General features: G+C 49.4%; 4 protein-coding genes across 5 annotated transcripts; 2 read left to right on the top strand and 2 right to left on the bottom strand.

The window, feature by feature from the left end:
• Window positions 1-5,319: 5,319 nt before the first annotated feature.
• On the bottom strand, window positions 5,320-13,498 carry wdr43 (WD repeat domain 43). Of its 2 annotated transcripts, none has more exons than XM_076167764.1 (18): window positions 13,249-13,498; window positions 12,293-12,427; window positions 12,004-12,125; window positions 10,773-10,893; window positions 10,538-10,656; window positions 10,336-10,438; window positions 10,181-10,245; window positions 9,938-10,097; window positions 9,648-9,734; window positions 9,411-9,536; window positions 8,763-8,909; window positions 8,538-8,624; window positions 8,402-8,433; window positions 8,112-8,175; window positions 7,911-8,024; window positions 7,581-7,650; window positions 6,523-6,584; window positions 5,320-6,419 (listed from the first exon to the last, which is right to left on the bottom strand). In XM_076167764.1, exons 1-18 carry the CDS (start codon window positions 13,453-13,455, stop codon window positions 6,294-6,296), a joined length of 1,947 nt encoding a protein of 648 aa, XP_076023879.1. In that variant the 5' UTR covers window positions 13,456-13,498; the 3' UTR covers window positions 5,320-6,293. The 2 variants fall into 2 exon arrangements, with proteins under 2 accessions (XP_076023879.1, XP_076023878.1); XM_076167763.1 differs by having other exon boundaries at window positions 5,320-6,434.
• Window positions 13,499-13,557: 59 nt separating this feature from the next.
• On the top strand, window positions 13,558-16,661 carry trmt61b (tRNA methyltransferase 61B). The gene is made up of 8 exons (XM_076167765.1): window positions 13,558-13,853; window positions 14,004-14,892; window positions 14,996-15,098; window positions 15,197-15,390; window positions 15,495-15,586; window positions 16,113-16,312; window positions 16,388-16,474; window positions 16,557-16,661. Exons 2-8 carry the CDS (start codon window positions 14,077-14,079, stop codon window positions 16,589-16,591), a joined length of 1,527 nt encoding a protein of 508 aa, XP_076023880.1. The 5' UTR covers window positions 13,558-13,853; window positions 14,004-14,076; the 3' UTR covers window positions 16,592-16,661.
• Window positions 16,662-17,376: 715 nt separating this feature from the next.
• On the bottom strand, window positions 17,377-19,211 carry spdya (speedy/RINGO cell cycle regulator family member A). The gene is made up of 6 exons (XM_076167761.1): window positions 18,953-19,211; window positions 18,784-18,842; window positions 18,613-18,698; window positions 18,328-18,499; window positions 17,688-18,039; window positions 17,377-17,423 (listed from the first exon to the last, which is right to left on the bottom strand). The coding sequence occupies exons 1-6, from the start codon at window positions 19,209-19,211 to the stop codon at window positions 17,377-17,379; spliced, it is 975 nt and encodes a 324-aa protein (XP_076023876.1).
• Window positions 19,212-20,812: 1,601 nt separating this feature from the next.
• Window positions 20,813-24,578, top strand: pcare1 (photoreceptor cilium actin regulator 1). The gene is made up of 2 exons (XM_076167762.1): window positions 20,813-24,150; window positions 24,455-24,578. Exons 1-2 carry the CDS (start codon window positions 20,813-20,815, stop codon window positions 24,576-24,578), a joined length of 3,462 nt encoding a protein of 1,153 aa, XP_076023877.1.
• The last annotated feature ends 741 nt before the right edge of the window (window positions 24,579-25,319 follow it).

A 25,319-nucleotide genomic window follows, 5' to 3' on the forward strand; every position in this document is an offset into this window, starting at 1 on the left:
ACCTGCAGGCTGGGTGTGATGGGAACATGAGGGCTGTTTGCTCCGACACCAGGGGGAACATCAGGACTATTCCAGAGCTGCTTCATGACACGGACATGTAAGGACTCTGACCTCTGACCTCAGTCCTGTCTGGACAAGGATGCAGGAAGAATGGGGGATGCTTTGGTGTTGCCTTCCCTTCCAGACTTTAGTGACAAACATTCCAGCCAGATTAAACATCTTCACTTTGTAATAAATCTCCCTGATTGATCATTATAAGTACAGGAAGTGTTAAGTGTGGATCGTTATTAAACTAATTCACCTTTCACACGAGTTGTCGGCTCGTTTACATCATCCGACACACACACACAAACACACAAACCTGAACAGCTGCAGAGACACACAACCTGATAAAGGCGCCTCCACTGGACTGAACGCAGCCATGTTCAATACAACAGAAGAAGAAGCAGAAGGAGAAGAGTATCCCCGCTCGCTCTCTTCCTAAAGACGTGATTCGTCTCGTTGCCTTGACGTTTCGTCCTAATGGACCATGAATGATTTCAAATGATTTATTTTGCATCGTAAGAAATGTAAGACATCGAGCTGAAGCCTCACTGTGAAGTCAGGGAGAGTACAGAAGTGTGTGTGTGTGTGTGTGTGTGTGTGTGTGTGTGTGTGTGTGTGTGTGTGTGTGTGTGTGTGTGTGTGTGTGTGTGTGTGTGTGTGTGTGTGTGTGTGTGTGTGTGTGTGTGTGTGTGTGTGTGTGTGTGTGTGTATGTGTGTGTGTGTGTGTGTGTGTGTGCAGCTTAATGTGACGCTCTGCTCTTTACCAACGCAGAGCTTTGAAGTGAATCCATTTGTTTCAAATGATACAGACAGAAGAAACCAACACACACACACACACACACACACACACACACACACACACACACACACACACACACACACACACACACACACACACACACACACACACACACAACTCAGTGCTTCAGGCCTCATCACCAATCTGTTCACACACACGTAAACAAACAACAAACCAACTTGTAAACTTGTAAATGAATGAATAAAATAAACAAAGCAGCTCTGTTTGTCTCTTTTATGTTAAGCAGCCGCCTCCCCTCCCCTTCCCCAGCCTTCTGATGATCACAGTAACATGGCCCCCAGTCACATACATGACACACGTGTGTCACACATACTGAATCATTTCATCATAGTGATCAACAGGAAACGCCAGCACAACGCCAGCATGACAAGAACGAGTGAATCCAAAGTAACAATTCAGTCTAAATATCATCATTAGCAAACAAACGGAGAGCTGAGACCGAAAACAAACACACAACTTGGTGCCAATCGACAACACAGCAGGAAGCACAAACCCAGCGTTAGCCTGTGCAGCATATTTAACACAACACTCATATGTGATCATGTGTAAAGTTCTTACTTTGCTCCGTCGTCGGTTCTGCTTGATTTCTTGCTCTCTGCTGTCAGAACGGCTCAAAGTCTCTCAACGCCTCTGTAAGTCAGACACAACTACTTTGTTTCTTGTTTATGATTAGATGCTAACTCACACACACACTGCTGTCAAACAAACACATCCTCTCACCTGGTTTGTGTGTGTGTGGGTGTGTGTGTGTGTGTGTGTGTGTGTGTGTGTGTGTGTGTGTGTGTATTTGTGTTCAGTAGCTCCACTCACTCATGTCTGCGTGTCACAGTAAAGTCTGGAGTTTAGTTCCATAGTTTAGTTTGATTGGCTGAGTGCTTCAGGTGGTGAAGGGGTCAAAGGTCACGGGGGAGCTCAGAATGAAGAAGAAGAAGAAGAAGAAGAAGAAGAAGAAGAAGAAGAAGAAGAAGAAGAAGAAGAAGAAGAAGAAGAAGAAGAAGAAGAAGAAGAAGAAGTGTGTGAGGCTCAGGAGAGTTTGAGCTCCACACCTGCTCCAAGCTTATAAAGGCAGGAAGCTCCGCCTGCCAGAGGGAGAATCAACCAAGCAATCACCTCACAGAAACAACACATGGGATTTATAACTGTTAAACATAAACATGTGGTCATTAACAGAGGTCAGCAGGTATAAAACACGTGGATGATCTCACTGAAAGACATTTTAAACAGCTTCTTTTGACTCTCTAACACGCTGGAGCCCCCCTGCAGCTCAGGCACAGTTGGTACGTTCCTCCACCTCCCACCTGCAGCTAATGAAAGCAGAGCAGAGCCAGGATGGTGGGCGACTGGCAGAGTGTGTGTGTGTGTGTGTGTGTGCTTGCACAAACCTGAAGCCTGAGAGTCATTAAAGGTTTTATTTGGCATTTCTGGATAAAAATTTGTGAAGCAAATCAACAATTTGTTGGTTCAACATTTTCTAAAGTTGTCTAAAGGGTTCTAAAGTTGTAACACGTCTGCGAGCCAGAGGGAGACAACTTTAAAACCTTAAGTCTCCAAACAAATCTGAGGGCGGACGGAGCTGCAGAAGATCCATGGGAATATTAATAAAGATAATCAATGTTATATTAGGGTCAAACCATGTGTGACATCAACAATTCACAGGTTGTGTTGGTTCATTTTTTCTGGTTAGGATGAGGAGTGAAGCCTTTAAACCCTCCTCTCCTCTCCTCTCCTCTCCTCTCTTCTCTTCTCTTCTCTTCTCTTCTCTCCTCTTCTCCTCTCCTCTCCTCTCCTTCCATCAACTCTCCTCCCCTTCCATAAACTCTCCTCTCCTCTCCTCTCCTCTCCTCTCCTCTCCTCTCCGCTCCTCTCCTCCCCTTCCATCAACTCTCCTCCCCTTCCATCAACTCTCCTCTCCTCTTCTCTCCTTCCATCAACTCTCCTCCCCTTCCATCAACTCTCCTCTCCTCTCCTCTCCTCTCCTCTCCTCTCCTCTCCTCTCCTCTCCTCTCCTCTCCTCCTCGTTCCCTGGAGAAGGTTGAGTAAGTTTGCTGCAGCCACGCCTGCTTGTCGAGGCGTTCACTTCACGGTGCTGTTTGTTATTCCTCGGCTGTGAGGCGGACTGACATTTCCCCGTCGGCAGCTGAAGCAGAGCCGCGTTGCCCTCTGCCTCCTTCATCTCCCGCGGATTGCTCGGCCCGAAATGGGACGCAGCTCCGAGCGGCTTTTAGAAATTCATGGGGGAACTCCAGCCGAGTCTCATCCCGGAGTTTTCTGACAGATGAGCCGCAGCGCGACGGGACCGTGATCCCCTCTGGAGACCCGGGATCACCTGCTTTCATACATTACGCCGGGGAATGAAGCATGGAGGAACTCAGATTTATACCAGCAGGCGAGGGTGAAACTTTTCCACGCTCCCAATCCACGAGAGGAGAGGAGAGGAGCTACAGAAGCGTGATGCGCTCCTCTAGAGGGGCGTTCAGGGTCCCGGGCTCCATCGCGATGCAGGATACGTGAAGTCCCACGACGCGTGATGCTGCTTTCTGATGAGCAGGTTCAGAACACACTCTTACAAAGCACACACACCTCATCACACACCAGAATCCAAACTCCCCGGTGTTTCATTCATTCACCTGGAGAATGAGACTCTGAGGCCCGACACCTCTGGGAGAAGATGGGAGGAGTTGAGCTCCATTCCAAATCTAGATGAAGACACTAAACTATCTGTTTGTCTCCTCTGCTGTTGGTTTGAGGGACGACACGCAGAACTGTGGGAGGAATGAAAACACACACACACACACACACACACACACACACACACACACACACACAGCTGCTCCCCTTATGTCGTGTAAGTTTATCAGTGAAGTGGAGATGATTTCATTTTTTTAACGTTTAGCTGCGAGCTGAGTTTCATTCTTCCCGCTTTATTCTGCACTTAAACGTGTCTTCATTCACACACGCACACACACACTCACAGCTTGTGTGTGAGGTGGAGGCTTTCTCGTGTTTCCCTTCATGAACCGTTAAGCACAAACACTGATGGAGTCCAGATCAACTGCTTGGACAGTTGAAGGACCAGAGGAACCTGAACGTCTCATCGTCTGAACCGTCAATCCAACACTCTGATCCGAGCGCCAGCAAACTGGACAGGTCCGGTCCGGTCCGGTGCTGCCCGGTTGATGGCCTCAGCTCTGGTTTCACCTCAGCGGTCTCGGCTGGTTGGAGCTCCTCATTACCCGGGGAAGTGTCTCCTCGTAGCTGAGGACCCGCGTCAGCACGGCTCACTCAGGCTCAGCTAATGGCCCCTGTGTGTGTGTCGCTGTTAGTCTGGTATCTCACTGTTAATGTGACGGCTCGCTGTGTGTGTGTGTGTGTGTGTGTGTGTGTGTGTGTGTGTGTGTGTGTGTGTGTGTGTGTGTGTGTGTGTGTGTGTGTGTGTGTGTGTGTGTGTGTGTGTGTGTGTGTGTGTGTGTGTGTGTCTCCCCATCATGTCAGTGTCCTCATGAGGCCTCACATACGAGCAGTAAAGACGGAGCAGAGAGGTGCATTGTGGGATACGCTGAGCTTGCTCCTCTCATCCAGACCTAAATCAGAGAACGGGCCTGAGACCTTGTGAGGCCTTCAGGGCCTCCTCTCCTCCGTAACTCAGAGCAGTCGCTGCATTTGGCAAATTCCTTTCTGATATTTTAAACGACCGGAGCCTTCCAGGCGGCTCTGGATCAGCTGAGCTGGTCTTCCTGTCCTGTCCTGACTCGCTGTGACCACCAGATGGCAGCAGAGAGGCTCAGTTTAAAGCTGATGTGGCTGATTTGGAAGATAACGCTGTAAAAATAAAAAAAGGGGTGGCATTCCAATTTTAAGCTCTTTGTTCTACTCTGCCCTGCTACAGTGCACAATGAGTGAAAACAAATCATTTTTAGTGCCATTTAAGGAAGCCCTCCTCTGGTAACAAGGTTCTTTATTACGGCCATTTTGACTGAGCGGAGGCCGGCGTGAGAGCAGGCCAGGTTTTTACAACAAAGCTCCGACCGCCAGATAAGAAACTAAACGGGCGACTTCATCATCCGGTCCTTATCAGTTCCAGCTCGTGGGTTTGCAGCACAATAACAGTTAATGTCGCTCATCAGCGCCGCAGTGAAATGAAGGCCCGAGTGTGTGTGGCAGAGAGTGTGTGTGTGTGTGTGTGTAAACTCCGACAGAGCCCCGTTTACAAGCTCACATCTCAGCCCCACTGGAAAACGACTTAAAGGACGACAGAGCGAGAGGGGCCGCTCCCACTTTACGGCCACTCTGCTTATTCTGACGGCTGAATAGAGCGAATAAAGAGCGCCACTTCCTGTCTGACCCCTCACACTTCCTCCTCCCACACCAAACACCAAAGGAAAGACATTTTGTAAACCCATTTATTCAACCTATGCAGCTAAAGTTCACATTTTCTCTTCTTTTTCTCGGCCGCCCCTGTGACTCGCCGCTCAGAGGGAGCTGGAACATGAAAGGGGACGCACCCCCAAACAAACTAAACGCTCAGGGTGAACACAGTTAAAACAAAAGAGAGGGGGCCGCAAAAACAAAAGGGGGGGGGAGAAATAATGGAACAGCATTCGTTTAGACTTTACAGGAGTTCCTTTAATCCCAAGGATCTGTGGGGATCGACTGCAGAGGAGACGAGGAGACGAGCTCGTACAAACACTTCACTGTACATACAGATTTAAACCGTGTGTGTGTGTGTGTGTGTGTGTGAAAGAGCGAGGGGGGGAGGGAGGGAGGGGGCGTGATGTACGGCCTGGGGGTCCAGCTGTATTCTGTACAATATAACAGTCAGGGAGGGGCGGGGGAGAGGGGAGGGGGGCGTGCATTCCAGCTTCCCTTCGCTCTGTTCGCCCGAGGACGCCGCTCGTATTCCGGACGCCGGAACGAAGCGCCGGCGAGGTTAAAGCAGGATATAAGAGAGCGAGAGAGCGAGAGCGAGAGAGAGAGTAAGAGAGAGAGAGAGAGAGACGCTGCGGTACGAGTGAGAGAAGGAGATATTATTACAAAGTTTGGAATGCAGACTGCAGCGTTGGTGAAACTGGAACGCCGCCCGACTTTGGAGAGAGAATTCAGTCGTATCCGATGCAGAACTGTGAGGGGAACACGGCGGCTGGAGAGCGGAGGGGGCGGAGCCAGAGGAGAGCGGGGTGTGAGAGGACAACGTGTTTGATTCAGCAGATTCATCAGCACCCACAAGCCCCGCCCACCTCCCAGAATGCAGGAGGGGGGCGGGGTCACCGTCCCTCGCTCGCCCGCCATCTTTGTAAAAACCAAATACGATGTTCTGATAATAAAATCAAAAGCTTTGAAAATAAAATGAAAGTATATATAAATCTTTCAGGTCCTTTACGTGTGTGTGTGTGTGTGTTTGTGTGTGTGTGTGTGTGTGCCAGGTCTCTCCTCATTCCTCCTCGCTCTCGTGCTCCTGCTCCATGTCGTCCTCGCCATTGGTTTTGGGTTCCGTTTTGCTGTCTGGGTCGTCATCCTCTTCCTCCTCCTCTTCCTCCTTCTCCTCCATCATCTCCTCCTCCTCTTCCCAATTCTGAAGGCGAGGCAACACAAAGCATCAGATACTGAATGACGTCCGCCTGACCATCGGCTCGTCTTCATCACCGCCAAGTTACACTTACGTCTGAGTCGTCATCGCCGGGGAGAGCTTCGTCACCGGAGGCCTCGCCTTCATCAGAGGATTCTGCAGAAAGCAAGGAAAAAGGAAATCAGAAGAGGATTTGATGCAGCGAAGCCTCAGAGCGGCGTTTCATGATTACAGAAGTGAGGCGGCCATTTTAAGACAAACCAAAGCAGCTTCCTGTCCGTTTCTCCTGTTGGGTTCCTGGCGGGCCATTAATGGGCCGGGCGCCCAGGTTTGGAACCCAAACTTCCCTCTAAACGCCCCAGGTCACAGGAACGCCGAACTCGGCTTCGTGATTTCATGAGTGCCAATCTTCTACACGGCTGGATAATTGTTTAATACAGAGCGGTAATGAGGAGCGAGGTCGGGCAGAGCGGCGGAGCGAGGGGCCTCGGCGGCGCCGCGCTGGAAGGGGAGGATCTGCCGGTCAAGTTGCCAGGCAACAAGAGTCACAGCTGCGAGCGCGGTGGCGGTGAACAAAAATTGCCTTCATAAATCTTTACCAGTTCAATGCGGCGAAGGAGTCGGCGAGCGACGTCCAGGGAAGTCAGGAAATAATGAACGCCAGTCAAAGTAATGGCGGGTTTGAGATCAGGCGGCGTCGTGCCTCAGTGTGACCTGTTGGACCGCAGACGCCTTAAAGAGTCTGAGGCCGTCAGGCGGAAAAGATGACTGATGACTCACAGGAAATCTGCATGAATATTTGACGCTGCACACCTGACTGAGCCGCCATCGTCAAGGTTACCATCACGGCTCGGAGACGACTTCAAAAAGGTACAAAGACGCCGTTTAAAGAGAAAATGAGCAGGAAATTACAACTCAGCTCCAGATACACTGAAGACTACAGTCACAACTCTAAAGTCTGTATACCTTTATGTTCACACACACACACACACACACACACACACAGACTCTAACTACCCAGCTGATCATTATGATTAGTGGATTAATCAATGTTTAGATATAATCAATAGTTGTTCCTGGTGTGTAGAAGCTTTGTTGGTACTAAACACCACACGTGTTGTAATCATCTCAATGTCACACACACACACTCACCCTCTTCATACACCAGCTGGGCTGTGTGGTCAACATCCGTCACTGTCTTGCTGCTGTTGCTTGCTGCCACCTGGTGGTAGAGGAGGAGAGAGAGAGTGATGAAGAGGAGCCACAGAGATGAAGCTGAGGCCATAAAGAAGCATTAAACCACTTTAGACTGAACTACACATGTTGAGACTTCAGACTGAAGCATGTTGGCTCTATAACCAATATTATAAATCTTTGTCTAATATATTGATCTTGTACATTTATAACCACTGTCAACATTAAAGCCACATCTGGACTCATCCCTGCTGCCTGGAGGCCGGACCATGTGACTTCCTGCCTCACCTGTGAGATGAGCAGGTAGAGTTTCCCGTGCAGCTTGGTGAGCTTGTGGAACATCTTCACTCTGCTCTCGATCATGTGGTACAGGACGCCCAGCTGGGTCATCAGGTCGGGCAGCTGACGAGACAAACCACACACTCAGTCACATGATCACACACACACACACACACACACACACACAGGGCGTGGTGTGTAGAGACTCACCGATGATAAGTAGGATGTGTGCTGCATGAGCACGGCCTTCAGCCACCGCACCATCAGCACGGCTCTGTGGGGGGAGGGGACAGATGTTTACACACACACACACACACACACCTGCACTCTAACCTGCATGAAGCTTAAAGAACCCAAAGTGTTCCCAGAGAAGCTGACAAAGTTCATACAGGATAAGATCGTACAGATCAGAAGCAAAGTCCGTTTACGTTCCTGCTACCATATCAAGACGACAGAGATCTGAGAGACAGACAGGTGGGTGGGTGGAGCCTCAGACTTACGTGAAAGGATGTCCCTGCAGACGCTTTGTGATCTGCAAACAGAAGCAAACACACACACACACACACACACACACATTAGAATGACAACAAGTGAGCAAACTTAAGGTCCCACTCACACTCTGTCCTCTTCACTCACCTGCTCCAGCAGAGGAAGGACGGCAGGAAGAGGCAACCGAGCCACCGTCTTCTTTATCACCATGTCCTTACGGGTCTGGAAGACTTTCTGCACGAGACACACACACACACAGGTTCAATGTTAAGGACTCAACTGTGCTCAGGCGTAAAGATGAGCTGCACACACACACTTTCTCTCTATCATGGTGTTAGTGTGAGGTGTGTGTGTGTGTGTGTGTGTGCGTACGTTGAGGATGTTGGCGTCGTTGCTCTCCAGGCCCTGGACCAGCAGCACTGCAAAGTTGTCCGTCTGCAGCGACGGCGTCCCGGCCGCTCCCTTCACGCCGGACGCCGTGGACAGATCGATCTCGCCCAGTCGCTCCTCTATCGACATCTGCAGCGGCGACATCACAGGACATCAGTGATCACACCCACTTTACGTTTCTATAGTAACGTTTGTTCATTTAGGTCTGAAACAGGAAACGGCTGATGAATTATTCAACCTGCAGATGTGTTTGCAGGCTCGCCAGAGGCAGAAGAGGATTTAGTTCGACTTTAATAGATAAAACAAAGTAAAGCTGGCGAGCGACCTCACAGCTGTTTACATTCATCACAGAGCTGCAGCAGAGAAAACATCAACATCTGCATCAGCGTGTGATCGACTGATCTTCTGGCTTCTTTACACATTCTTAGTTTCCTTCACAATCTGTCAAAGCAGCGTTCAAAGATTCGCTTGAGGGACGAAAACGAAGCTTCAGTCCTCAAACCAAGAAGAAAGAAAGGAAACAGAGGGACGCCGTTAGAATACGAGCGTCTCTACACCTCTGAGCCTCTGGACCGCTCTGTGCAGCTGTGTGATGACGTGTGTCTGGTTCTGGTTCTGAAGATCACAAACCTCTTTGGTGTCGGCGCCCTTTTTCCTCTTCTCTGCTCCGTCTGAGCCGCCCCTCACAGGCGCCTGGTGGCCGGGGAGGCCGGGGACCAGGACTTTACTCTTAGAGTTGATGATGGGGGTTTTCACCTGAGGGGAGGGGCAGAGAGACTTCATTATTTACCCACAATGCACCTGGATTAGGGGGGGGAGTACAACCACAAAGACGTCTGTGTCTCTGCTTCCTCGCGGGGCTGTTACCTTGGAGACGGCGGTATCCATGGAAAGGGACAGGCTGGTCTTCACGTCCCGGGTCAAGCAGATGTGTCGCTCTGCCGTGTTGATCTCCTGTGAGGGCGAGAGAGGCCAGAGCGGCAGGTGAGAGAGATCACATACAGACAGAACACAGCGACGAGTAACACGTTTGGTCGCGGCCTCTCGGCGTCGCTTGAACCTGTGTGTGTGTGTGTGTGTGTGTGTGTGTGTGTGTGTGTGTGTGTGTGTGTGTGTGTGTGTGTGTGTGTGTGTCTATAAGCTGCTGCTGTACTCACCACCCTCTCCATCACGGGCTGCAGGTGGTTCCCGTAGGCGAGCTGCAGAGTCCCGCTGTCGGCCCTCAGAGCGGCGGCCAGCAGGGGGACGGGCACGGGCGAGTCCTGGGTGCTGGACATCTGCACCGTACACGAAGGCGTTAAGGGCTTCTTACAGGGCCTGAGGAGACAAGGAGACACGTCAACAGAGTGTAACGCCTCCCATCGGCCAGCAGGGGGCCGGCAGAGTGACATGAAGCTTACCCGTTTAAAAAGTGCTCAAAGAGATGCAGCTGTCCGTCCTTACACACCACCGCCAGCCTCACCGCCTGTGACACACACACACACCGACGCTTTAGACTCACACTGGAGAAGAGAATAAGGTACAAAACGGGAGCCATGAAACAAGCGGTCCTGACCTCTTCCTTGCTGTTGGAGGCGATGAGGTCGACGTGCTGCGGCTCGTCCGTCAGCGTGAACGACACCACAGAGTTCTTGTCCTTTCCGTCGTCTCGTACTTGCCTGCAGGAGAGACATCAACTCAGGTCAGTTCCACAGAAACACAACGGACCAATGTTCAGACACACACACGTACACAGAATCATCAAAGCGACCACTCACCACACACTGAGCAATCGATCGTGCGCCGCCCCGGACAGGAAGTAGAGGCCATTGCCGTCTGGGGGTCGCGTGGTTGCGAAGCACAGGGTCGTCACAGCCGTGGAGTGGCCTGTGAATCTCTGCGCACACACACACACGGGACATTTCCAGTCCATATTAACCCTTAAATGACCGCAGAGCTCCTTTATTTCGTGGAGCTGAAGCTTCTCTCAGACCTGCAGACGCACTGACTCACCCTGTAAACCTCCTTGGTGTCCAGGTCCCACATCTTGATGGTTTGTCCGGCTGAGAGCAGGAGTTTGCCGTCAGGGCTCACACACAAACTGCTCACTGCCGCTCGGTCCGCCTTCCATTTGCTGCAGAAACAATGGGAACGTTTAAAATGGTTCACAGTCCAGTGCAGTTCTGTATCTATCTGTGTCTGTGTCTGTCTCTCTGGTGTTACTGAGCCTCAGCTGAGGGATCATGGAGACGTTATGTTGATGAAGCTGCAGCTGAAATACTGACAGTGAAGCTGAAGGCTCCGTGTTGAGGCCTCGTTGATTTGTTTGGCCTGAGCCGTGTTTTATTAGGGGTCTGGGGAGGGAGGCAGTGGCCCAGTGGGTAGAGCTTCCGCTCGGGAACCGGGAGGTCGCCGGTTCGAGCCCCTGCCAAGGCACCGGACCTTCAATTGCTCCCCCTCTGCGAAGGGTGGTAATGTAATGTAAGTCACTTTGGACAAAAGCGTCTGCCAAATGAACGTAATGTATGGCTGCAGCTTGGGAGTGAAGCAAAACTCTCGTAAACCCAGAGGGTGTGTGTGTGTGTGTGTGTGTGTGTGTGTGTGTGTGTGTGTGTGTGTGTGTGTGTGTGTGTGTGTGTGTGTGTGTGTGTGTGTGTCAGAGCTGCAGCTGATTGATCTGTAGACACTTGATTACAAAGACTCTGAAGCACCTCAGACCTCAGAGGATCAAACTCTACTCTCCATATTTTCATAACTGAATAATATAATAATAATACTAAATTAAATTTGTGAACTTCCATTGTCGTCTATAGGAGTTAGAGTAAAGAAGTGTGTTAAGATGAAGAGCAGTGCAGAATTAGTGATGAACACCAACTAATTCATGAGTGGAGTTGTTCTGGAGCCTCGTTAGAATCCTTCAACTCCTCCTCTTCACCTTAACAGCGAGGGAGTCTGGGTCGGGACACTTTGGGTCGTTAAAGTTCTTAAAGTGGAGAAGTTACTTATGTACTGGAGGATGGAGCCAAAACACATAATTCAAAGAATCAATAAGTTCCTCAGCTTTTCTTTGTTTCATTTGCATGCAGTTTAAACCCAAACAGCATCAAATGAAACCCAAACCCAACAACAGAACATCTCTCCATCTGTTGCTCCCTCTGAGACTAAATGAGACGTTTAGCTTCCTGCTTTGGTTGATCTTAAACGCTTTGCTGCTTCTATTTCATCCTGATCTTCAACAACTCACCATCGGGTCTTTCCCGTCTGCAGGTCCCACTCCACGATGTGTGTGTCATCTGAGCCGCTGTACAGCAGTGCGGCATGGGGGTGCCACTGCACGCCGTTCACCCCGCTGCTGTGACCGCCGTCCTGACAGAGACACGGCAGACAGCACGGGGTTAAACACGACCACCAACAAGTACTCGCGGGACGTGACTGCTCTATACTGACAGAGTTATGACGACACAAGGAAGTCCATCACAGAGCAGAGGAGCGTGTGTGGCGTTTGTGTGTGTGATGGTTCTGATCCCACTCACCAGGGTGCAGTGCAGCGCCCCTTTCTGGGTGCTGTAGATGAGCACCGTGCCCGCCGCTGTGCCCATAGCCAGCAGGTCAGCCTTCTCCTCCGGCTGCCCTGCCTCTGATTTCCTCTTCTTCCTCTGCGGGCCCTCCTGAAACAACAACGAGGAAGAATCCAGATGTTAGTCAGGTCCAATCACCTCTGATCCATAATCCATAATCACAATCAAACCCTCACAGACTCAAATCACTGCCTGAAACTGGATTTCGGCTCAATGAAAGTGAGTTAAGTGGATCTTAGCATGGATAAGTTCAGTTTGTATGCAAAGTGAAACTCAGTGCTTTGATTGTCGAACCCAACTTCCGATTCATGAACTTTGACTTCATATAAACTTTCACGTCTCAGAGCAACATTCACACTCTAACAGGTGGATCGATAACCGTCATACAGACGCGTTTCACCTTTTCAAACTGTTACATGTAGACTCGTCGCGTTGAGGCCACAGGAGCTGAAGTTGACCTGACTGAGGTGTCATGGTGGCGCACGCTGCTGCTGCGGCTCGGGGAGCTAATGCTAACTTAATATAACCATAATTAGCAGGATTCATCGTTACAAACTACGTTACTGTCTCCGTCGCGCTGACGCTACTATGTAACGAGCGCTGATTAACGCGGCCGTTCAGATTATCAATCCGGATCAGACTTTGTTCGATCTCTCTCCAGCACCATGTGGAGCAGCAACATGTGCGTCCTGCGCAGCTGTTTTCAGCTAGCGAGCTAACGGCTAACGAGGCTCCAGCTCAGCGGATAGGTGGACGCGTCCGCGGCACCGAGCGTCAACACGCTACTCCGCTACTTTACCTCGCGATTACCGACACTTTTAGCGCTCCAGCCTGCGTGTCGCTCTCAAACGGTGACCCGGCCGGCCCGCCCGGGCCTCCCGAACACGGGGCGCCTCAGCAGCCTCACGTACCTTTACTGTCCGGCATGGTCCCCACGCTATGCATGTACATGTGGCGCTCAGGTGGGCGGACGGGACGTATTCCTGATGGAGCGTCCGGCTGTCGGTGTTCCAGATGCGGAGTCTGCCGTCCTGGGCACATAGCGCCAGGTACTGTCGGGATTTAGGGGAGAAAACACAGGGAAGCCCCGGGGAAGAGCTGCCACCATCGGCCGCCATTTCTGAAGCGCTGGTTGCGTCTGCGTGGTTTACACAAACCACGTGTGATTCTCCGCGCGCATGCGCAATAGAGAGTCAGACACAGTGCCCTCCCATTGGCAGCGGCGTGCTGCCTTCACGACTCCCCGGAATCTTTCGTGGTGATTTCACTCTTCTGTTCTCGGGGTCCGCTTCTCTTCTGGATTAAGTTACAAGACAATACAAACAAAAACATCTCAGTCTGTGAGATAATTAACACTTTTTATGGTGCTGCAAACATTGAGAGGGAACGCTACTAGACACTAGACATTACTGTACAGTAGGTGGTGCCATACACACTGAGTTAGTTGCTCAATCCAGAGAAGAAGAAGCAGCAGCCTGTCAGCAGCATGGCGACCTCGGGCTGTAAACACATCCCGGTGAGATAGAAATTAGAGAGAGGAATCATTTACGAGTCGTTTAAAGTTAAATCTAAACGCTGCATGCAGACCGTCCCGTGCTCGCTTTATACTATTTAGACTATACGCGTATTTGATTTGACCTATTGCTTGGTTTTCCTTACATTGTAGTCTGACTCGCGGCTGAAGAGGTGAGACGCGTCTGCACAGCGCTCCTCTGAGGCTTCACCTGCTGCTCTGGGTCATGGCGGCTCAGATGCCCTTCAGCGGGGTTCTGCTTCTGCACAGACTGGCTCGGATCTGCACACACACCCAAGGTCACCACACACACCGGGACACACTGAGGAGACTCCCAACATGGAGAAAGGGACTAAGGACTATTTCAACAGGTTCAGTTAACAAGAACAAGGATGAGAGGGACGACACAGAGGCTTCACCTGTGGACACCAGCCTGACCTCCAGGCAAGCCTTGGTGTCCAGGAGTCGCCGCCCCCTGTCCCCCTTGGAGAGGCTCAGCCGCCTGCTGCCCCAGGACGCCCTGAGCTCAGAGGTGACGCAGCTGAGACAGAACCAGGAGGAACCAGAAGAGGGTGAGAGGACCCAGCAGGACCAGAGGACCCAGCAGGACCAGAGGCTCAGTGAAGCATCTGAGTCACATCCTGAGACGCACACACACCATGAGGCATCACCTGAAGAACAGTCAGACACTTCCCATGCGTGTGAATCTGCTGTGGAAGCAAACGGAACAGCAGTTTATCAGGAGGAGCAAAGGATGACATCATCACCTGGTCTTCCCGGGGAGACCTCCATGGTGATCGGGGAGGTGCTGATGGCGGAGTGTCACAGGAAAGAGAGGGGCAGCTTCAGGAAGATGTTCCAGCTGCGGGCAGGGTCGCGCCTGCAGAGCAACTGGGGCGTCATCGACCACGACCTCATCGCCGGGAAGCCCGCAGGCAGCTTCCTGAAGACCAACAGGCACGTTCCCATCTTCATCCGCCGTCCCAGTCTGGAGGATTTCGTGCTGTTCATGAAGAGAGGCCCCACCATCGCCTACCCAAAGGTCCAGTACCTCCACCTGGGCCTGACGCCTGAATGCCAGGATGAGTGGCAGCAGGAAGAATCAATAACTTCTTCCTTTCTTTAACTCCCTCCTTCCTCCACAGGATGTGAGTGTCATGCTGACGATGATGGACGTCACAGAGGGAGACAGCGTGCTGGAGTCGGGCTCTGGGTCGGGGGCCATGTCTCTGTTTCTGTCCCGAGCAGGTTCAAAAGGCCATCAGTATAGAATAGTAAATTCAACTTAATTAAGGCGGTTGTTTTGTGTACAAACTCACTTCCTGCTGTGTTTTTGTCTCCATCAGTGGGCGCCAGAGGAACGGTGACGAGCGTGGAGGTCAGGGAGGATCACCACAGGAAAGCTGTGCTCAACTACAACCGCTGGCGTGCGGCATGGCGGTTGCGGCGGCGAGGGGAGGAGTGGCCAGACAATGTCCGCTTCCACGTGGCCGACCTCAGCGAGGCTTCTTCGCTCCTCACCGGCCAGGGATTCCACGCGGTCCGTGATGAAGAGTTTGGATTTACAGTATTTCATGTGTGGCCTAATGTCAGCAATGTGTGAGTGGCTTGTTTCCATGGTAATCGTGTGTGTGTGTGTTGCAGGTGGCTCTGGACCTCATGAGCCCCCACTTGGTTTTACCCACCGTGATTCCACATCTCCACTCAGGAGCTGTGTGTGCCGTCTACCTCGCAAAGTGTGTATGACGACAATGAATGTAGATGATGCTGTAGTAAGTGCTGGTTAACACTAGATGGCAGCAGAAACAAAGGGCAGTACAGGCAGCTACACACCTAAACCTCTCTCTCTCTCTCTCTTTCTCTACTGAATAAAGACATAGACACTGTTCATGTTACTATGCAGGAGCTTTTAAGGTCACTGATTTAAAGTACACAGTAATGCAGGATTTGGATTTTGTAGCAATTTAAAGTTTATATGTTTGACCTTAGCAGAGGTTTGTTTTCTATATGCATTTGTGTTTCATCATGAAACGTTAAGAAGCATACATTTATATTCATAATATAGATTTGCTTTATTCAAAAGCGCTCATAACCTTTCTCTTACAAACTTCACGTATAAACATTATACATAGAGTCGGCATAACAATAAGGTTTGGTTCCATGAAGGCTTTAGAAGTGAAATCTGTGGTGGCTTCACTCACCTGTGTCAAGAAGATTACAGCTAGAGTGAACAATGACATCACCTCCGCCTGTGTGCCTCAGTATCACCCAGGTGGTTGATCTGTTGGACGGACTGCGGTGTTTGGCTCTGCCCATGCACTGCGAACGCGTCGTCGAGGTTCCCTCCCGAAATTGGTTGGTGGTCCCGGCCCGGCAGAAAGACGGGCAGTACCACACGAGGAAAGACCCCGTCTCAGTGGAAGATCAAGGAGAGGAGAGCGAGACATCGGACGGAGAGAAAGGTGATTAGTCATTATTGATCATGTGAGTGCGTCAGACTGGACAGCGTTCTCTGAATTTGACCTTTTGACTTTCAGAAGAGGGGGAGGCGGCACAGGAGCCTGCAGCGTTTGGGAGAGTCCCCTACATCGCCAGGCCTCACCACGATCAGGAGAGCCACACAGGTCAGAGACGTTACCGCTGTCTCACACTCTCTCACACACACACAGATGTGGAAGTGCTCACCGTTTATGCTTTTACTTCCAGCATTCCTGGTCAAACTGCGCAAGGTTGCCCTATAGCTGCTTCTCTTCCTCCTCCTGCAAGGAACTCTGCACAGAAATGACTTCATAAATAAACACATCAACCAGATCTTGTTTGTCTTCATGACTTTGGGGGGATAAATGTGCTTCATCTGTTTCTGAATAAGGCACATCTTAATTCCTCTACGGTAACAAATCTCCAATCAGATCCACAGCAACCATCTGGAAGCGGATTGAAACGCTCGGAACATCAAAATGATTTAAATTCACTCTGCAGCTGCGGGGGAACGAGACGAGCCTCTGTGATTATGAGCATTATGTTCAATAACCCAAGCACATCAGAACAACAGCTCAAAGTCTTTATTCAAGAGTAAAGAGGCAGTTCTGGAATATTTAACAGGCACTTTGGTAACAACAGGAAACCCACCCAGCTGACGGATCCGTCCATTGGGGAAACTTCAATCCAAACTAAAGAGCTCATCTGCTCAGCATCGCCATGTGCGTCCATAAATAAATATCTAACAAATATATGAATAAATACAAGAACTCAGTGAGTCAAACTTACACAATAAATACTGCCTTGGTGTGCAAACGGCTCGAGTGGATGGGAAACAGATTAGAGTCAATTAGTTGTTTACGTTTCCAGAGGACAGAAATGGAAAGATGTGAGGTCATCGTTACACCTGCTCCTTCAAACTGATACAGAAAGAATTTAATGAGCTAAACAAACTCCTGAGGTGCAGTTGTGATGCAGATGAGTACTTGGGAGCACAGAGTGATGGAAGCCAAGAGGAGGTGAGGAAGAGGAGGAGGAGGAGGCGGCTCTACACCTCATTGATCCAGTCCAGGGCCGTGTCGCAGGAGTCTTTCCCTAAAGAAGGAGGAGAACATCACAGGGTTCACAGGTCAACAAATAAGAGCAAAGCTACAAGAATGAAGTCTAAACATATCAGGATTAACTCAGATAAGGAGAATGAGCTCATACTATCAAAAGATGATGAGAGTTAGGACCAGTTTCAGTTATTTACTCGTATTTTGAGGAGAAAGTCGACATTAGATTGCAGCATTTTGCTTACGGGAGGAAAAACGTATCCATGATCTGTGCTGTAACAGAAACAGGACTAGCGCCACCTACTGGGGTTCTGCTCATTAGCAGCCAGGAAACAGGAGAAGAACTGCGGCTGCTGTCTGGCCTCCAGCAGGCTCCTCTGAGACGCTTTGGCCCTGGGAGGCGTTTTCTCCACCGTCAGCGAGAAGGCGAACGGCAGAGGAGACGTGAAGGTCGGGGCCGAGGCGGAGAAGCCCCTGGAGGCAGACGAGAGCCTCGCAGCAGAGCCACGGTCACAGAGGGCGCAGGGCTTTGGGGAGGCCCAGGGGCCGCGGGGAGCAGGAGGGCGGTCCTGGTCTCCATACTGCCTCTGCGCCCCACCGTGGTGCTCGGCACGCTGACGCTGCCACACAAAGTGAGAGGGCACGATGGCCATCACCTGGAGGACAGAGAGACAGATAGGGAACACACACACACACACACACACACACACACAGGCAATGAACAGAGACGTGAACAGGTGTTTGTTCATTGTTCACTCTCACTACAAACAAGATGCTTACATTCCCAAACCCCCTGAAATGTCAAATCCCACCTGAGATGAAATGCAGAGCTGTGGCATTAAAACAGATCAATGAGCGGCACAGAGCAGCAGAGAACAAACCCTCTGGAAGAGCGCAACAAAGACCATTTATCAGTAACCCCGGGCAACTAATCTCCCCTCTACCTCCTCACAGCAGCGCCGGCTGACAGCAGCTCTGTATTGGATGCGGGCCCACAGCTTGTCTCGTTGCTTGAGGAAATGGGGAAAGTGCCTCCTCCAAGTCCGGCCCAGTGCCCAGGGGAAGATCTCATACTTCACCTCCTCCTCATCCTCCTCCATGGTGTTGGCTAGATACCTTCATCAGGGTTACAGACAGAGGTAGATGAGGCTTCTTCAATACTATTACAAGGTACTAAAGAAGGAAAATCTACTGCAGTGATTGATTATACTGTATTTCTCTGGACTTACAGGCCAATGAAGAAGTTCCTCCTGTTGTATTCTGTGACGGTGAAGCAGGCCCGTTTGAAGTAGACGAAGGTCATGGCCAGCAGGTACTGATGTTTACCAGGGAGGAAGTCAAAGAGTCGGTGAAGTTTAAAGCATCAGAATGTGTCGCCTGCATTCAAATGATCCATTTACCTTGTCTGTCATTTTGCAGCAGCAGTCCATACAGAGGAAGTCTTTGATGACCTCATCATCTGGAACCAACGTGTGGTTTAGACAGAACAGAACAGAACAGAACAGAACACTCTAACCTAATCAATAAAGGATAAGGATTCAATAAACCAATCATATTGCTCATGTTCACCAAACATTCTGAGGTAGGCCTTCATCTCCTTCTGCTGGATGACGAGCATGGGGACTGGGCTGTGTTTGGCGTGACTCAGCAGGTTCTGGTTCTGGTTCTGGCCCGGCTTGCTTTTACCCGGTGGACCCTGGCCGTCCTCGCGCTCTCTGGATCTCTTGAGCTGGAGACTTCTTCTGGCACAGACGGGCCGTGACATGGTGGACTGGACCCGGACCGGCGCTGGGGCCGGGGTCAGACAGTCCAAGAGAGTCTTCTTCATCATGCTCAGCTTGGATTAGCTGCTGGGGGAAATGGAGGATTTCTGTGACAGTAATGGAGACAAAGGCCACTAAAGTGATGAGTCACATCAAGTGTTTACATACGGGCCTCGGACAGTTTTACTGTATTTATAATATCAACATCACTATGGACTCAATGTTGAAGTGTTACAGATTTATATCATCTGTGTAAAATGTTTGACAACTTCAAGCTTACACCGAAACTCTACTGAAGTCCCCAACCAAGTCCTCACCTGTGAAGCTTTTAGTGATGCTAGCAGCACAACACAACAACTTCAAAGAGTCGCGTTAAAGGGGACGGCTGCCGGAACCGGCTACAACACAGCGCGTTAGAATTTAATGGCGCTAACAATCAAAAGTTGAGTGAGCGAGTTCAGTTAACTAGAGAAGAGAGACGAGCGGGAGAGTTAAGGCGCCATTAGCATGTTAGAGAAGCCGGCTCAGTGCTGCGCGTGCGTAGAACGGAGACCAATTACTCACCAATCGCGCAGTCGCAGTAGCTCCTCTCTCCCGCGCTCGCGCTCTCGCTCTCGCGCTCGCGCTCCGCTCTCTCTCTCTCTCTCCCCTCTCTCTCTTTCTCTCTCACTCCCTCTCTCACCCCCTCTCCCTCTCTCTCGCTTAAGCTCACAGATAAAGAAGGAAATGTGGATGTAAACAAACATGGAGACACATATTTGATAAAACATCTAAGGATATGTTATGTTTACATTTTTTAAATCAATAACATACAAATGCATCGATATTGCCATTTGAAAATATAATGGAAAATACAATTATGTGCTAGACAGCATCTCTGGTGAGTATCATCGCTGGTAACAATGATTAATAGAAGATTCAAGACGTTCATAATTTCACTATTTCAGAACAGATGTTTTGTTTATGTATTCAAACCCAATTATGTCACAAACACAAGAGGGCAAATTAATCAGAATCAGCACGCATCCTCCTGAATGCCATCATTATTCTGAACTGCACCCCGGCTATTGAAGCATGTTCTGGATCTAATGAGAATAATACACAAAGGGGAGGAAAAAACAACAACATTAATTCATCGCATGATGTTTTCGCTCAAGGCATCAAAACCAAAGGACTAAATAAGGAAATATTGTTGTGTGTGTCTATAAAAAGCCACCTGAGGCCCGCCCTCATTACCTAAATGAGCTTATGGTCTTACAAGTAGGTGAGTTTTACAAGCTTTCATGTGACATATGTGCACGATGGGGAGTTCACTGAAAGCCTCACTAATCCTTTCAGTTGCTTGTCCTATTCAAGGAGAGGAATAATTTCAAGAGCATGCAACAAGGAAATTCATAAGCATGACGGGCGATGTTTGGATTTATTTTTGCCTTTATGACAGATCGTAAGGATTTGTGCGATGGATTTATCAATGTTTTGTTTTGGGTAGGATCCTCATGTGAAGGGAGCTTGACAGATTCAACAACCCAAACCATCTGACAATGACACATACAGCAGGTGGCTAAGGACTTCAGCTATTGTTACTGCCTCATTCCCTCCACCCTCTGCTGTGTCGTGCTGCTGGAGCCAACAAATATTGGCTTGTAGTTTAAAAAAAAAATCCAAAATGGGCTGCTCACCATCTAAAGGAAGCAATTTTGGGACTCAGGGTCCCCTCAGGAGAGGCAGAATGCTGCCCACTACACCTCAAGAAAGTCCCAGGGATTGTAACAATGGACAAACCCCAGATGCAACAGCACCAAAAGAGGGGGAAACAGGAGAAAGGAAGGCAACTGGAGCCCTTCCTTTGCAGAGAGAGACTCCACAAAAGAAGAGATCTGTGGTGGACCTTGCCCCAGAGGCAGTAAATGTCGATAAATTAGGGAGTCAAGGAGTGGACTCAATGTCGCAAAGGAAAGAAGAAAAGAAGCAAGGGGACAAACAGGATTTAACAGAGAAGAAGTCTGCAAAGAAACCAAAGAAAAATAACAAAAGTACGAAGGTGCTCAAAAAGAAAGACAAGGAAAAAGACAAACCGCCCGTGGATCAGAAGGTGGACTTCCCAGAGCCTTTGGTCAAAGCTCACCAAGCTACTTATGCCTTCTTGAACCCTAGCATGAATAAATATGACATACTACTTGGGCTGTTGGAACAGGCAACCCAAACCCAGGTGTCCATGCAGCCTATGGTGGCTTTCATGGTTCTACGGTACCAGGAATTAATCCAGGGACTGACAGAAATTACAGAAGAGGGAGAAAAAGTCCTGAAAGAAAATGGCGAACACCTTGCTTGGCCAAACGAAATGAAAAAAACCTCTCCCTCTACACCTCTGAAATCTGGCTCAGGTAACGCTGAACCACCACCAGATTTGTTGCAGCAGCTGCTCCAGTACACCACACAAAGAATGCAGAATGTGAGCCAGACTGTTCGTGGAATCGGGGACTCTGCTTTGGAGGAGGCTGTTGAGTACTTTGCCTCCGTCTCTGAGCTTTTAGAGGAGAAACTGATAGCCAAACGTGTAGCAGAGACCAGGCTGACCCAACTCTTGTCTCGGATCGAAACAGCCTCTGTGCGTAAACCCGGGCCAGAAGATTCTGCTCTCTTTAGCGAGGACAGTGGGATTGGGGCTGAGAATGAATCTCTGGCCGGATCTGAGAGACATCGCAGACGAGAGAGCTGCGCTTCCACTGAGACAAACAGAAGTACTCATTTCAGTCCTTTGGGTTACAGATCTGTGAATATTAGGCAAGGAGTGTTAAGACGAAGGAATAGTCGAATAAGTCCTAGTGTCTCCCTCAACTCGCTCAACTCAATAGATTCTACTTGTACCTTAATGGCTTTTGAACAAAAAGACTCAGTGTTGGGATCAGTCTCCTTAGATGATGGGGAGGAAGATGATGATGATGATGATCACACAGGTGGAGGCATGGAAGGTAAGAGAGTGGGGTTTAGAATGCGGTCAAATTCTTCACCTTTAGACCCTGAGCACCAACCATGCCGCCCACCACCCAAGCGCTTAGTCAACCCTCAAAATGTCGAAATGACTCAGAAAATGAAAAATGCTATAAGTGGAAGGATACAGTTTGTCTCATCACAGCCTGCCAGTGCCAAAACTAAGATAGGGGACAGTCCGAAAACCAGTAGACGGCAGTGGACAGATGATGAGGAGCGATCTCCAAAAAGGCCTCAAACATCAGCGGCTAATCGAAGGGCAGTGGCAAAAAAGACCCCATCGGCCAAAGAGCGACGTTCTCGATCGGCAGATTCTCTGAGGAGCAAAGGGGAAGATTCTACACTGCATGAATTAGAAAGGACCCAGAAAGAGTTAAGTGAGAAGCTGCAGAGGTTGAATAAAAGCAAAGTAGGAGTCAATACGAGGACTGCTCCTCCTAAACAAAGCAGAGGGAACTCTCCGGCACAGTCTCCAGCAAGAAATCGAGCACGGCCCCCACCAGAGAGAGACGCCAATGCTAAACCAGTTAAAGACAAAAGCGTTTTCACGAGGAACAACAGTGGAAAACATGAGGCAACCAGTGACACGGAAGAAACGAAACAGAAAGACAGGAAAACCTTCACGGCTCCGGTGAAAGCTACCCCACCTCCCAGTCCTCCTTCATCACCAAGACCATCTTCACGCTTTTCCAGAGGCAGGAATTCCGTCAAAAAACTGATTGATACGTTCAGTCAAAGCATAGGCGACTTAGACCATCCTAAGGTTTTGGGACCTCTCAAAGGGGTTCGAAAGTGTGGCGTTCCTGTGATGCCTGGTTTAGGAAATGTAGAAGCTGTTCTTAGCACTGGAGTAAGCAGCTGCAGACCTGAATCCACATTATCTGTAAAAACAGACGATTTAGACTTGGACAGTCTTCCTCCACCTTCACTGGAAGTATTAATGGACGATTCTTTTGATAGTGCTAAGAATTTCTCAGCCGGCGTAGTGGACGATGGAAAATCAGGAAAGTCAGCAGTTCTAAAAAGGAGTTTAGTATCACAGCGGTTGAAGAGCTCGGTTCAGTCGTTGCTGCCAAGCAAAGGAAGTCTGCCACACTGTTCCAAGGTTTTTACCCCGACCAGACCAGAGCAGCAAGACACATCTGCACATCAGACAAAGTTCAGCCAAGCAGACTCCCGACCAGAGACTGACCCAGGAAAAGTAAAGACTGCCTCTCTGTACAAACAGGCCAGGAAGATCATCCACATTCAGGACTCCCCAGACTCTCAGCTGGACAAATCATCAATATATGTATCGACAACTCCATCTGCGAATCAAGCAGAATCAGCACGTAATCTAGATTGTGGCAACCGACCAGGGACTGGACCTAAGGCTGAAGCTTCTGCAGTGCCTCCATCTTCCGTAGTTAGCTGTCAACCACCTGCCACTCCACCTGCCTCTAAGGGGCGAATGTTGCCATCCACTCCTTCTACTCCCACCACCTTAAATCGAAGACTTCCTAGTCCTCAAACCCTCAGACGGCAACCCAGCCCAAACACGTCAGCCAGTCCCCCAGTAAACAGGAAACTTCCCACCCCACCACCAGGTCAGAGGACTCTACTTAGCCCAAACACTTCAAACCCTCCTTCCGTCTCTTCTTACCCTTTCAAGGCACCTTCTCCGCCAGCATCACCCAAAGTACATAGATGGTCCAGAGAGAACAGCATGGAGGATTTATCGTCCCGGTCAATCAACAACGCGCGTTCTGTCTTCTGCCCTGCTTCTCGGTCTCTGTTTGAAGCCCAGCCTTGTCCGGTGCCCCGACCCCCTCAAGCATGGACTTACACCGGGGTGTCTTTTGTCCCACGCTCTCAAGAGAGTCGAGGCAGGTTTCCGGTCTCTGTTCAAGGACCTCGACCTTTCGTACGACGCAGCCAATCAGACCGAAGGCCTAGCTTAAGCCTGCCACCGTGCTCGCCGGCCAAATCAGTGGCTGAGACTTGTGGGAGTGAGCCATCGATAAGCACAAAGGGGTGAGTGGTAACATTGCACAACATCTGTAACACATAACAACCATTATGTCAATCAAGTCTCATGGAGCGCAGGTTGTATTTTACTGGATGTAGCATGCATATGTTTAGTTCATCCAGAATTAAACCAGCATATAAATACAAATGCTGTTTTATACACCAGACCAATCTCTGTATTTGTACATGAAGATGATGTCGTCACAATAGGTAGAGCTTAAGTAGTAAAAGTACTGACTGCCTGCTCTCTACAGACACTTGGCTCTCATCACTAAACTCTCTCAACAACATTCTCCATTCATTCCCACAGGCTAGGAGACGAACCAACCAGGGAGGAGGAATTATGGGGCAGCCAATCGGACCTCAGAGCCGTCTTGCGTTCTGTGTCGCACCCCGACCTGTGTGTTGTCGGTCAGGCCTTGCACAGAGACTAAATAGGCCAATGAAGGACCAGGGGGATTACGGATTAGCAGGCCTTCCTGAGGAATTAAGGTGATGCCATTTATTCCAGTGGGAGGAGAGGAAGCTAATTCTATTCACTCCTTCCTTCACAATGTTTTTAAAGTGTATGGGTCAGTGTCTTCATGTATTTCTGTTTATTTCTCTGTGTGTGTTTTCTGTGTGTTTTATCATCTTTAATATTCAGACGTGTGTCATTTCTGTTTGTTGTCAATGTAAAATAAGAATTAACCAAATATTCAAGAACTTATTTTACCTGTGTGTTGTTTTTTAACTACTTATTTATTATTAAAACGTCATGTACATTTAATCTTACCTTTGCATTATTTATTATAAGTCCCTCTCTATCTTTAACTTTAAATATTCGGCCAGAGATCCATACAATGAAATATAACTACACAGTTATGATAAAGGCATATTTGATCAGCATGGAGAAGTAAATGAATGAGTCTGCTCTGCTGCATGAGGCCATGCTGTGCTCTCCTTCACCTCCTCACGTAACAGCTCAGCTACTAATGACTGATCCAGAAACAGCTCCATGTCTGCATACAGCAAACAACAAGGTACAACATGTCCACCAACCATCATCACCTTTCCTTTCCTCAGTACACCAATATCTGCAACAAGTACACCTAGAAATTGAAGTCATAATTAAGATAGAAGACGTTCCATCCAAAATAACAGTAAAGTAAAGTAAAGATGAAAGCTTCCTCTCT

Source organism: Genypterus blacodes, unplaced genomic scaffold (assembly GCF_046128005.1).
Source record: "Genypterus blacodes isolate CSIRO-AG114 ecotype Tasmania unplaced genomic scaffold, CSIRO-AGI_Gbla_v1 ptg000173l_1, whole genome shotgun sequence".
NCBI classification, from domain to species: domain Eukaryota; kingdom Metazoa; phylum Chordata; class Actinopteri; order Ophidiiformes; family Ophidiidae; genus Genypterus; species Genypterus blacodes.

What these genes read in the sequence shown, in the direction of transcription:
- wdr43 (XM_076167763.1), bottom strand. Translation starts at nt 13,455, where the DNA reads ATGGCGGCCGATGGTGGCAGCTCTTCCCCGGGGCTTCCCTGTGTTTTC. An exon ending in TCTACCTGCTCATCTCACAG is followed by an intron (nt 7,651 to 7,910) that starts GTGAGGCAGGAA and finishes CTCTACCACCAG; the next exon opens with GTGGCAGCAAGCAACAGCAG. An exon ending in CCAGCTGGTGTATGAAGAGG is followed by an intron (nt 6,585 to 7,580) that starts GTGAGTGTGTGT and finishes TGCTTTCTGCAG; the next exon opens with AATCCTCTGATGAAGGCGAG.
- trmt61b (XM_076167765.1), top strand. Translation starts at nt 14,077, where the DNA reads ATGGCGGCTCAGATGCCCTTCAGCGGGGTTCTGCTTCTGCACAGACTG. An exon ending in TCTGTTTCTGTCCCGAGCAG is followed by an intron (nt 15,099 to 15,196) that starts GTTCAAAAGGCC and finishes TGTCTCCATCAG; the next exon opens with TGGGCGCCAGAGGAACGGTG. An exon ending in TGTGCCGTCTACCTCGCAAA is followed by an intron (nt 15,587 to 16,112) that starts GTGTGTATGACG and finishes TGTGTGCCTCAG; the next exon opens with TATCACCCAGGTGGTTGATC.
- spdya (XM_076167761.1), bottom strand. Translation starts at nt 19,211, where the DNA reads ATGAAGAAGACTCTCTTGGACTGTCTGACCCCGGCCCCAGCGCCGGTC. An exon ending in GCTGCAAAATGACAGACAAG is followed by an intron (nt 18,699 to 18,783) that starts GTAAATGGATCA and finishes GGTAAACATCAG; the next exon opens with TACCTGCTGGCCATGACCTT. An exon ending in GCCGGCGCTGCTGTGAGGAG is followed by an intron (nt 18,040 to 18,327) that starts GTAGAGGGGAGA and finishes TCTGTCCTCCAG; the next exon opens with GTGATGGCCATCGTGCCCTC.
- pcare1 (XM_076167762.1), top strand. Translation starts at nt 20,813, where the DNA reads ATGGGCTGCTCACCATCTAAAGGAAGCAATTTTGGGACTCAGGGTCCC. An exon ending in CCATCGATAAGCACAAAGGG is followed by an intron (nt 24,151 to 24,454) that starts GTGAGTGGTAAC and finishes TCATTCCCACAG; the next exon opens with GCTAGGAGACGAACCAACCA.